General features: G+C 31.6%; 1 protein-coding gene across 1 annotated transcript in view; it reads left to right on the top strand.

Annotated features, from left to right (window-relative positions):
- Positions 1 to 11,529, top strand: part of LOC123659596 (transcription factor SOX-9-like) — a 28,639-nt gene extending 17,110 nt beyond the window's left edge. The window contains exons 2-3 of the mRNA XM_045594803.1: positions 7,190 to 7,336; positions 11,130 to 11,529. Of these exons, the coding sequence (XP_045450759.1) occupies positions 7,190 to 7,336; positions 11,130 to 11,529 (547 nt within the window). The remainder of the gene's footprint in view (positions 1 to 7,189; positions 7,337 to 11,129) is intronic.
- Positions 11,530 to 12,004: the final 475 nt, after the last annotated feature.

Genomic DNA, 12,004 nt, shown 5'->3' with positions numbered 1-12,004 from the left:
CGCTGGGCAGGCGGGTTTTTGACCGCTGGACTGGCTTTGTCGCGCCGAAGACGCTGCTGCCTGTCTTCGGCCTGTGTATTTCAAAGCCAGCAGTTGGATGGTTATCCCGCCATCGGTCGGCTTTTTGGTGGTTGTGGAACTGTGTTATTTCTTAGTCGCCTCTTACGACACCCACGGGAAGAGAAGGGGGTGGCTATATTTTTACAGCCGTAACCACACAGCACAGATATCGAAACTATCACCAGGTAAATTTTTAGTTGGGAGGAAATTATTGAAAATATCATTTTTTTTTTCATGTTTAAGCAGCCAGCTGACGCATAATCCACCATGTTATGGTCAGCTGACTTTATTTTTCCTTAAAAATATCAGGTAAACTATAATCCGACAAATTTGAAAGTGGGAGGAAATGAGTAAAAAATCTTTTTTTTCTTCATGGGAGGCTGACACTGCCAGTCCTACCCACGGAGTCGCAGCTGACGGTCGCGATTATTCATAATATAAATCCCTAATGCATTTTACGAAGTTTCGAATGGGAGGAAATAATTGATCAAATTTGTACCTGGCTCCCGGACCATATCTATATACATAAAAATGAATTGTTCACATTTATGTACGTGAATAATTTCCGAAAAACTACAAAGAATTTGATATATTTTTTTTGAGTTCGTTATTGTCAGGACAAGGTTTGTATAAAAGAAAATTTAAAAAATCAACTAATTCAAGAGAAAAAAAACAAACAAAGTTGGCCGAGACAGTAATTATATAAAAAAAGAAAATCTCGAAGGTTTGATATAACCCTCAATATTATAACGACTACGTCATTTTAGTATTTAGTTTTTACAATTAATTTTATTTAGTTTATATAATTAAATATATATATATATAGGCCACAACTTACGTATCTATTCAGAAAAAGACGACCGACTTTACCAATAGGTTGTCACCGTCCACCGAATATGTGTAGTAATTGTTTCAGGAGGGCTTGTTGTTCGACAAATATTGAGAAATCGAACGTGTTCCCCGACCAGCCTAAATGCGTAGCAAGTACGCTTTATAATAATGATTCGAAAAAACGAAATATATATTAATTTTTGTTTTTATTTTTATAAAGTTTTATTATTATTCAGATTATTAATAACATTATACGAACAGAGCTTAATCAACGCTGGCAGACTGTCTGATTAATTATCACTAAGCGTAAATCAAATGAAAAAATTCTAAGAATATGCTGGGAAATGGAAAACTTTATTTTATATGTTTTCAGCTTTGTTACGAAATAAATAATAATTTGATTGGTACAGTTTGAAAAAAAAATCCAAACAAAGTGAAAGTTTTGACACAAACAAAACCACAGGCGATAGCTACATAATTATGCATAATTTATTAAATAAAAACATTTTTTCCCTTAAATGTAGAACTAGTCTTCTACATAAATAAAAATGAATGTTGCTAAGCGTATAACTCGAGAAAGGCTCCACCAATTCGGCTAACTTATTTTTTTGTATGTCCTTAAGGTCCACGAAAGATTTTCATACTTAAAAAAATAAAAATAAATAATTTTAACTATCGATTTTTGATAGAACAAAGTCTGTCCGGGCAGCTAGTTTTTAATAAATATATTTAATCATAATACATATAATAAATCTTCACTGATAAAATAATAATTTATACCAATAATACAAATAACGTAATTAAGTGCAAACTAGTATATAATATTTATGTTAACTTTTAACATAGAAACGTTTCCTGACCGGGATCGCAAATCGCTTAGCATTCGTAGAAGCATTTTATCAACGCAAATAGAGTACAAATGTGAATACACACACGCCTCTATTTTTGTAACGAAATACCTACAGTCACTGTATAAAATACATTTATTTATCCATACTCTTCTGAAAATCGTACAACTTATGACTTACCAAAACAACTTTTATGTTTCTTGTTATTGTTAGTATATTTCGTGCTATTAAGTTTCTATTATTTTAAGTAATTTATCAAGGTTTATATTAATAATAGAGTCAAGTAAATTCTATGCTAAGTAATCAACAAAAACTTTATAATGTTCAATATCGTAATTATTATAACAATTTGACCCAAGTGGTCAGTTTGTCATGATTGATATTTATAATATTATAATTCGAATTTAATATGGTGACTATGGGCAAAACACATGAGTTCACGTTATTTTTGGCGTAAACTTGTGGAGGCCTATGTCCAGCAGTGGACTGTATAGGCTGTAATGATGATATTTCGAAAATACACTAAACAAAATACAAAGGTATAAAAGTTGTTAGTAACTTTATTGATTTTGCGAAGATAATATTTAAGAACTTATTTAATCTACACAGTAGGTACCTGTGGAGCTCTCTTACGCTTCCAATAAGACAAGCTCCAACGTAAGCTTGCTTTAAAAAGTATTATAGGTCGCTCAATACATACACACACACGCACACATTTATTAGAAACACATAATATATATATACATATATATATATATATATATAAGTATCTATAAATCTATCATAGCGTACTTTATATCTAGGTATGTTTATTAATGCCACGTATTTTTATTATTAAATATGTATCCAATTTGTTTAACGTTATTTATTATTGATTTTTACCTTCTTAATATGTGCACACTTCTAACCGCTACTACTGGATCGTGTTATTTTAGGCCTTTGACAGGGTTTGGCACGCAAGTCTCCTTAGCAAACTTCGTGCTTACGGTATCCCTGCTAACTTTTGTAGCTGGATGTCAGACTTTTTGAGTGAACGGTCGATCAGAGTGGTCGTCGACGGCTGCTCCTCTGACCTGATGGATATACATACATAACATAATAATAATAAAAAGTGTCCTACGCCCAAAGGTTATCTTGAAAAAGAAAACAAACTTTTAACGCATGCGAGCCTCACTCATAATAAAATAATAATAGGTATTCACCCAATTATTATTCGCCCTAATTATAGTTTTGCTATTCCTTTTCCTCGCCCTAATTATATATATACTTAATACCCACCAAAAAAATTAATAATAGGTACCCTAAAGAATTACATATCACTATGTTTCAATTGAATTAAATTATTTGCTTAAGCGATACTAAACTCTGCCATATCATTTATTTGCTTTGTCAAATACTAGAAAAGAGGGTTCAGCTTTCCATCAATTTTATCTAAAGTAACGTACGTAAATAAATTCCATAACACCAAATACAAATAATTCTTGATAATGTAATCTCCCTTAATTCCGTTGAATTAAATTTTCCCAGGGGTAAAACACTTGAACCAGGTGTGTGATGCTCGGGTACCTAACTCGGAATATGTTATGATAATACATTCGAGTGCCAGAGTAATGATTGCAGAGACATCAGCTACTGTCGTGTTTTACAACGCCATTAATTGTTTTATAGTGGTTGTTAAATCGTCTGTAAAGATAAGTGCGGTTCTGGGGGATGTTCTGATTTTTTACGGTAGCGACAGAAACGTTTACTGCCCACGTCTTTAGTATAACTTTACTCGTAAATGCGACTAAATCATTTAGTAGTACATACTGAAAATACACGTTAGAAAACCTCGAACGAATTTTTTTACAGGTCCATCTCAAAATTACTTACACATTTTTAGTGCATGTACTTAGTTAAAATAATAATGACGCACACTTTAAAAAAAAATCCCTCATAATTCAAATTTTTTTTAAACAATACGATAAATATTTATATTTATTATGTTGAATTATAGGCACAGTATATAAAATTCCATTATAGAGTAAAAAAGGTTAAATAACAAAATATTTTACAAACTAGCTTTCTCGCTTCGGATCAGCTAGAGCTTCTTATTTCATTTTCAGCATCTTTCACAATTTAAATAGGTTTTGTATGATAATAAAGTTAAGAGGGCAGTATCGGCGCTGGTAGATCGTTGGGAGCAGAAATAGCGTGGGCGGGCTCGTCACAGATGAAAGCTATCTGCATTCTGCACTGTTTATGACTTCCTCAGCCAATGGCCTCAACAATCGTTGACTTAGTATCGAATCATTCTAATTCATAAAATCGGTTTACCTTTGAAATTATTTTGTACCATATTAAATTTATTTTCTATGATAATAAAATTATTTTGTGCAATAAAGAATAAATATTACAAATAATGTTTGCTGTAAATACATTACTCATTCTTCAATCGAAATTGTGTCGAAGTTAGAGTCGCGAGTTTTGGGAAATCTAAATATTAACACAGTATTTTTTGTTAAAGTCTAAACTTAAATAAAGTCGCAGAAACATTTAAAACAATAAATCAAGTACCTTGATTACAGTTTACAAATCATAACAGAACCACTGTTTTACGAGCGACCCATCGACAAGCTATGCAAAACAACGGCTCAAATTATATAACTCTAGCATTATTAATTATATTTCTGTGACTGAAAACGAAACACGTGTAAAATTTTGGTCACAATTTAACCTTGGCTTTATACATATAAAACAAAACTACTATAACATAGATTAAATGGGTTCTAAAATGCTTACGTCAAAATATGAATGATTATTTAAAATTAATTTATTTTCAAATATTTACAAAATATAGTGTACATGACACTATATTTTGAAAGGATTTGTTCACGAGATTAGTAAAAGTAATTTATTATTTTAATGTAATTTTTTTTATTCTTTATTTATAAAGCCATTTATAAGGTCCATTAAGTCGGCTTATTGTTACATAATTACAAGCTATGTGTTCAGATAGAGATCAGTTGTTTCCTTAATTCTAGAGAATGTATATAAAACCAAATTATATGTTTACTATTATGTCTATTTTAATATAATAATAAAATGCATATTTTTATTAAAAATGTATAATATGTTTAAAAGTTTTACATAATTCTTGCAAAATTTACATCTACTATGAAACTCTATCTAAAATCTTAATTGATATAAAGAACTTTGTGTTTTTAGTGTGTGTTTGAAATTAATTTGGTTGTACAAAACTATTTATACGAATTTTATAAAGCTGAAAATGTTGTTTGTTTGTTTGACTGCACCAATCTCAGGAACTACTGGTTCGAATTAAAAAAATATTTTTGTGGTGTATATACAACTTATCGAAGAGGGCTGAAGGCTATATAATATTTTAATACGATTTTTCCTCAAACGAAAGCGCGTGAAACCGAAGATATGACTCAGAATAAAGTTATACAAATTTTAACTAGCTACTAACTAGCTTCTATTCGGGGTCTTGCTCTAAAGAAACCTTCGCTCCTATAAGTCATAGCGTGATGCTATAATTATAATATATGGCTTTTAGCGTCTTTCAATAAATGGGCTATCGAATACATAAAATAAGTTGACGATTCGAACAAACAGTTCCAGAAATTAGCGCATTTTACCAAACGAGCTCTTCAGCTTTACGTCATACTTATTAGTAAAGTATACAAACATTAGCATACAAAACTATATATACAAACTTAATATTGTAATCGTTGTAACAATAATCTAATCGTACGCAATAAACACGTGCCTTTGATTGCCTTTTCCGTTGTATGTTGAGGCAAAAAATATTCGTGTCCTATTCGTTGTAAACACAGATGTATGTCGTAGACGACTATGAAATCTGGCGTTGTAAATCACTGTGTACAGCTATAAAACTTTTTGTCATGAGCAAGACGAGGACACGTTCAGTAATTAATTTAATCCTTCCAAAGGAACCAACAATACTTAAACATTAAAAAAGTTTTATTGTTTAAGTCTACTTTCATGCTTATTATGTAGAGACTTTAATTTTTTACTAAGTTGTGTAACTTAAAATTACATGCATTTCTGTAGTAGGTATAAACCCTTATATACTGTAATATATTTATGTTCTGAAATACAGTTTCATTTTTAACATTAAAATTTTTTTTAATGTTATATATTTTCAAATATTTTTACTACTTTGTATTTATTTATTTTCTATTTTGAGAAAATCCTAAATATTATTTATATATTTAAAAAATACAGTAAATGTAATAGGAGAGTCGGCCACAAGTATCTGTGATTGTCAGAAGATGTTACTAACCAGATGGCGGCGCGCGGTAGGTCTACTTCGTCCCTACAAAAAGTAATCGAATGCTCTGAAATGATTGTCTGTAAAGCGGTATGCATTAGAGATATTAATAATTTTACACAATAGGAACTTCACGGCATTAATGATAATTGTAAAGCATTCCTAGCTTTCATGCGAAGGTAATAAAGTTTACTAAAGTTATTCCATTGCCAGAACTCGTTCTAACTAATAAACAAGGAAACCGCTGGTAGTTCCCCGAATAGTAAGTAATTATTTCGTTTCATATTGGTTCCCGTGAGTGATCCGTTAGAAATCGATCGACTTTTAGTGGCGTGTCAGTGTTTGAAAAAAGTATAATTTATTGTCAGCATTGAGATCGCGAGGAAACCCGAACGCGGCATTAGAAAATAAAAAAGTAATAAAATAAGAGATGTTTACGAGCGTAAAATGACGTGAGGGTCGGCCACTTGGGTCGTTTAGAAGTTTACTTGCGCCGGCGCGCCACTGCAAGCCCATGAAGTAAACAAAAACTAACATGAAGGGTTTTTCATAATTTATTTTGTTCGTCGTCGTTTTGTTTGTCGCCTACTAATTATAGTTCGCGCGCCGAAAGTTGAAACTTTTAAGTGGTACCTCCACAAGTGCGTATTTCATATTATTTGTGTCAACATTAGCTTTTGTTTTGCTAAGCGCTTGAGCTAGTATCAAATAATGTGTGTTCCAAATCAATAATTGAAAATTTTAACATTAAAGTGGATTTCAAGCCTATCAGATAATTTAAATGATTTTAATATAGTCAAAATTAATTATTTGTCAAAAACTTTACTATAAACTGCATTTAATGTATACAATGACATTTTCTAGGTAATAACAATAAATACCTACTACCTATACCAACTTTTTTCTTTTGTAAGAATTTTTTTTCTCAGTATATTCATGTATATTTTATTAAAATAATCTTTTTAAACTGTAGATTGCTTTTTATTCCACTGTTTATCACTTTCATTGTCCTTTCTTCTGTAAATGAATAAAATAAAATAAATTCAGACTCTCTTTATCTTAAGTATGGTTACCAAGAGTATTGAAACGTAACGTAAATTACTATACGTATATGTCAAACTGCCTGTTTAAACATCAACATTATATCGTAACGCAGAGGTGGAGGGTGTATGCGGCGCGCACACGTGAAGCGGCCAATGAACGCGTTCATGGTGTTCGCACAGGCGATGCGTAGGCGCCTCTCGGAGGAACGGCCCTCGCTGCACAACGCAGAACTCAGCAAATCACTCGGGTCTATGTGGAAGTGAGTATGTTTTAATAAACTATTTAAATAAAAACGAATTGCTGAATGTATTTCAAAGTGGACAACTTCGACTAAATCTTTCTTGAAGTAAAACTTCTTTGCGGACGCTTGACTTGGGGAGGAAGCTGGTGAATGCGTGACGAGATCGAGAGTTCCGAAAAGTGATCGGGCGAGACGAATGGAGCAAGAGAGAGATGTGCGAGACACATTTTCTTTCTCTCTGGCTCTCAGTTACGTTTCGTATATCTATCTAATATCTAAGATACAGTGCAGGCCTATTTCAACGAAAGTACTTTAACAAAAGAACTTTTACTTCAGTAGTGTGGTCTAAACCAGACTTGTTTTTTTTTTTTAAGTTTCGTAATATTTGTAGACAGTTCTAACGAAAACAATATTGCACAGAAAATTTCGAAAATTTTCAGAAACAACAATTATTTCAATTAAACTTACTCTGCGCGTTTGACTATTCGGAAGACAAGACCTCTGTCGGGTTTGATAGTCTTAGAGCACATATTTTAAGTAATAAGTATATACTTTTGATTCTATTACTATTTTCTATTTATTTTTATTCTATTATTTATTTATTATAATATCAGTTTACAAGAGTTAACAGTACTTCCAATATGAATTTTAAAAAATACAATCGAATTGAGAACCTCTTCCTTTTTTGGAAGTCGGTCAAAAATACTGTTCTGTACAATCTCTCTCTATATAAATGTATAATACACATTAGTTACCGTATTAATAAGATTTTACTTTAATTACCAACATATTTTTTGCGGTTGCTTTTCAAAAAAGCAAATCCTATGTAACACTAAAGTTATGTATGTTGTTGTAGTTTAGTATGTAAAACTAAAGTTACCAACGCATATATTTTTAACTTTTATTAATCAGTAATTTTTTAATACCCATAACAAAAGTAATTCTGCTGCTGTTACGGATATAAAAAAACCTTAAAAAGTATGTACCGGCTCTGATTTTAATTTTATATAGCTAACATTTTTTTTTCACTAAAAATGGTTAACGTATAAAATATAATTCAAACAGTTTAAACCAGCATTGCAATTTTAGCGTCAAACCATTCTCCAGTTATCTTAATGAGTACATCGCGGCCGATGAGATGAGTAATGTCAAGTACTGTGCGCAGGGTTGAGAAAGTGGACAGGGATGGAAGGGAACGATGAACCGCGATAACAAACCTTTAACTCATTGCTATAAGGTATATTTTGCTATAAAATCAAGTATTTCGAACTGTATACCGCAAGTGGAATGAAGAGCGCGTGCGGCGCCCAACCGAGCGGCGTGCATCGATTGTTTACTCATTAAAATGCTATCGCCGCTAAGTGATACGATAACATCTCTAACTGTCTCGAGCCTTCCACTGCCGAACTTTGCCGGAATTATTAACGAAAACAGACATAGATAGATATTTGGCGGAATGTTTGAATATTCAAATAATATATCCGGTTACTCATAGGTCTGCGTAACATTTATTTTTTAATCCTCTAAATCTTGGAACAAAGTTTGAGGCAAGCATACAATATTATTGTATGTCATATTTTGTTTAGAAATATTAAGATCACTGTTTTGAATTAATACTGAAAGTTAAGAGACCTATCCGATACATTTTATGTCTAGTATTTGTATAGTTTTTCCGGAGTCACTTGTAACATATCTGACCACCCGCGATGTGCTGTTATGACACAAGAATGACATGCCTATTCGGAGCAAACTCTCGAATCATCAAAGAAAACAGTCGGTGAAATGATACTGATTGCTTTGTTGTTAGACCTGCTCTCTGAATGTATATATGGAATATAGATGGCAAATGTCTAAATTAGCATGATTATACAAATATATTTATATATAGCCTAAGTATTTTTTTATTTTTTTATTATTGACAGAAAAATGTGCTATAGGACGGTGATATCATATACTATTAAACGAGCAATTCTTGTGTATATATATATATATATATATATATATATATATATATATATAATCTGAAACTCGGAAACGGCTACAACGATTTTCGTGAAATTTAATATGCAGTCGTTTCGTTAGGATTCGTTTTTAGAAAATGTTGTTTTTAGACAATTAGAAAACGGCTATAATATCGTTAGAATATAGTAGTAGTAGGTAAATTTCGCATTTGTCAATAAAGTTGTAATAATTGGGAAATCGGCCGGTCGCGATCGACCGAAAAGACAACGGTTCAAATCCTCAAATTTCCATATCGATTATTATTTTTTCTTTTTTCTTCTAATTGTACTTGTTTTTTATTTGAATTTCATATTTTACCATTATTATTTTTTAAATACTTTTATGTACTTAAATAAAAACCAATCAACAAAATTAAAAAAAAATCAATAACTACAAAATATATATAAAATTCAACATTTTTTTTTTCAAATTGTGTTGCCTCTATACTATCCGAAAGAACTTTGTTCCTACCTGGTGTCCCATGACACCACATAATTTTTTTTATATTTATTTATATTTTTTATTACTGTCGGTAAAACAAATATTATTCATATTTTATAAATATGTAATTCGTATTTAGATATGATTTCCAAAAAACACGATTTACTAAAAATACCGAGCTAAGCTCGGTCACCCAGGTACTATATCATTAAGAGTTAATAATAATGGGTACAATATTCGTTAAGCTCTATATATAATTCTTGTAGTAATTTTTTTATCCGTAATTTTTGTCTGACTGTAGTGTCTTTTGACTGCACGTACGTAAAAAAGCTTAAAATTAAAGGAGCATCGTTTATTTTCAAATAAATTTGTAACATTTGTTATTTAACATTTAACATTTTTATTAACATTTAACATTTATATCGTTGTGTCTTAACATTAATATTTTACTCTTTAACTATAGATGATTCTCTATTTGTATCAAGTCACTCGTATTTCGTCACAGAATGTTCCAGACATGCAAACGTTTACGAAATGAAAGTAAATGTTCTACAGGGAATTGTGCATCTTTTCTCGTAGTAAAATGTCAAGTGAAATAAGCTTAAATGTTTTATTAATTTCAAAGTGTGATTTTTATGGTGATAAAAAATTATTACTTTGCTCATATGATAATAACAATAAAAACTGCAAGGACAGAATCATGCCACGTTCCGGAAATGAAAACAGATGTAGACAAGTTCTTATATTTTAATATTTATGTTAATTATAGGCTTTTTATTCGTGGTAGTGGTATTATATCAGTATTTTTATACTTATACTGTGATCCACTACATTTAAAAGTAGATATTGTTATAAGGTTTATAGTAACGTCGATTTTTAGTTAATTGACTACAAATCTATTTTGCAATGAAAATTTTATTAATATTTACTAAATTTTCTTATTTGTTACATTTCTCTATCTAATTTAAATTGTTCGTTAACTTTTGTTAGATATAAGTAGCATGGAGATGGAAAATATAGACGAATTTTTTATACAGCTAGGACATGATACAAACGTACGAGCTCACCTGATGTAAGCAATTATCGTAGCTTATAATAGACGCCTGCAACACCAGAATCATCGCAAGCGTATTGCCGACCCTACCCCAAATCCCCCTAGGAGCTCTGGTTATCTCAAACACAGGAACAGAACACTGCTTAAAAGCAGTATTATTTAGCTGTGATCTTCTGTAAGTTCTTTCTGTAAGTTCGGAATACTTCCCCAGTCAGGCTGTCCCTGATTTTAAGCAGGATATTTATTGCTGTGCCCTATCTCCGTTAAAAGAGTCATTAACAATAAAATATAAGTAATAATAATCTTTCTCCTCAGGAGCCTAAGCGAGGAAGAAAAATTACCCTTTGTAAAAGAAGCAGAAAAACTTCGGACGCAGCATAAACGAGAGCATCCTGACTACAAGTACCAGCCACGACGACGTAAACCTCCACCAGCTTCAACTGCCAGGCTTAAGCAGGAACCGACACCTGAAAGATATGCTCCTCAAATTGACTTTTCACGTATAGAAGTCGATGGGGCGCTCCTAGCAGACGGGCCGCCTGACGGCGCTGAACTAGATCAATATTTGAAGCCAGCGCCTATATCGGATTACCACGAAATGCAACCACGCTACTCTCATACTCTAACGCATCACCCACCAGGAATTTACACTCCCGTCCCCTCTCATTTACACCCGCCCTGTGCAGATTGGCAACACTACCCGGGACATCCCTAATAATTTGTTAAAACTATCGTAAAAAAACACAAAAAGTGATGATTCTTTTAATCGCTAATCACTATCCGAATCTACAGTTGTAAATAGGTCAAAGCGTCTCGTGCTCGTAGGTACAGTAAGTAAAAAATATGTCGTATCGCCACATGGACTTATATCATATCGTTTCAGCGCACGTGCATTTGATCATCACAAAGAAAAGTTTTGTTAAAAAATATGATAACTATGATCTACACTTTTCCGGATGTGATAAAGTAAGCTTAATATAAATTTTAAATGTAATTATGTAACTAATATCTTTTTGAAATAATTAAGCATGCGTTCCTAAAAATTATTATAATATTATTATTCGAGAATTTATGTAATTATTATGATCGCACATATTCAAATAAGAAAAAAATCTCAAAATGTAAACACATTTATTAAATAGGTAGGTGTGAAATATAAATAAATATAAATATAGATATGTGTGTATAAT

Source organism: Melitaea cinxia, chromosome 14, assembly GCF_905220565.1.
Source record: "Melitaea cinxia chromosome 14, ilMelCinx1.1, whole genome shotgun sequence".
In the NCBI taxonomy this organism is placed as follows: domain Eukaryota; kingdom Metazoa; phylum Arthropoda; class Insecta; order Lepidoptera; family Nymphalidae; genus Melitaea; species Melitaea cinxia.
The sequence above is the reverse complement of the archived record's forward strand: the minus strand, read 5'-3'. Positions and strand labels throughout refer to the sequence as shown.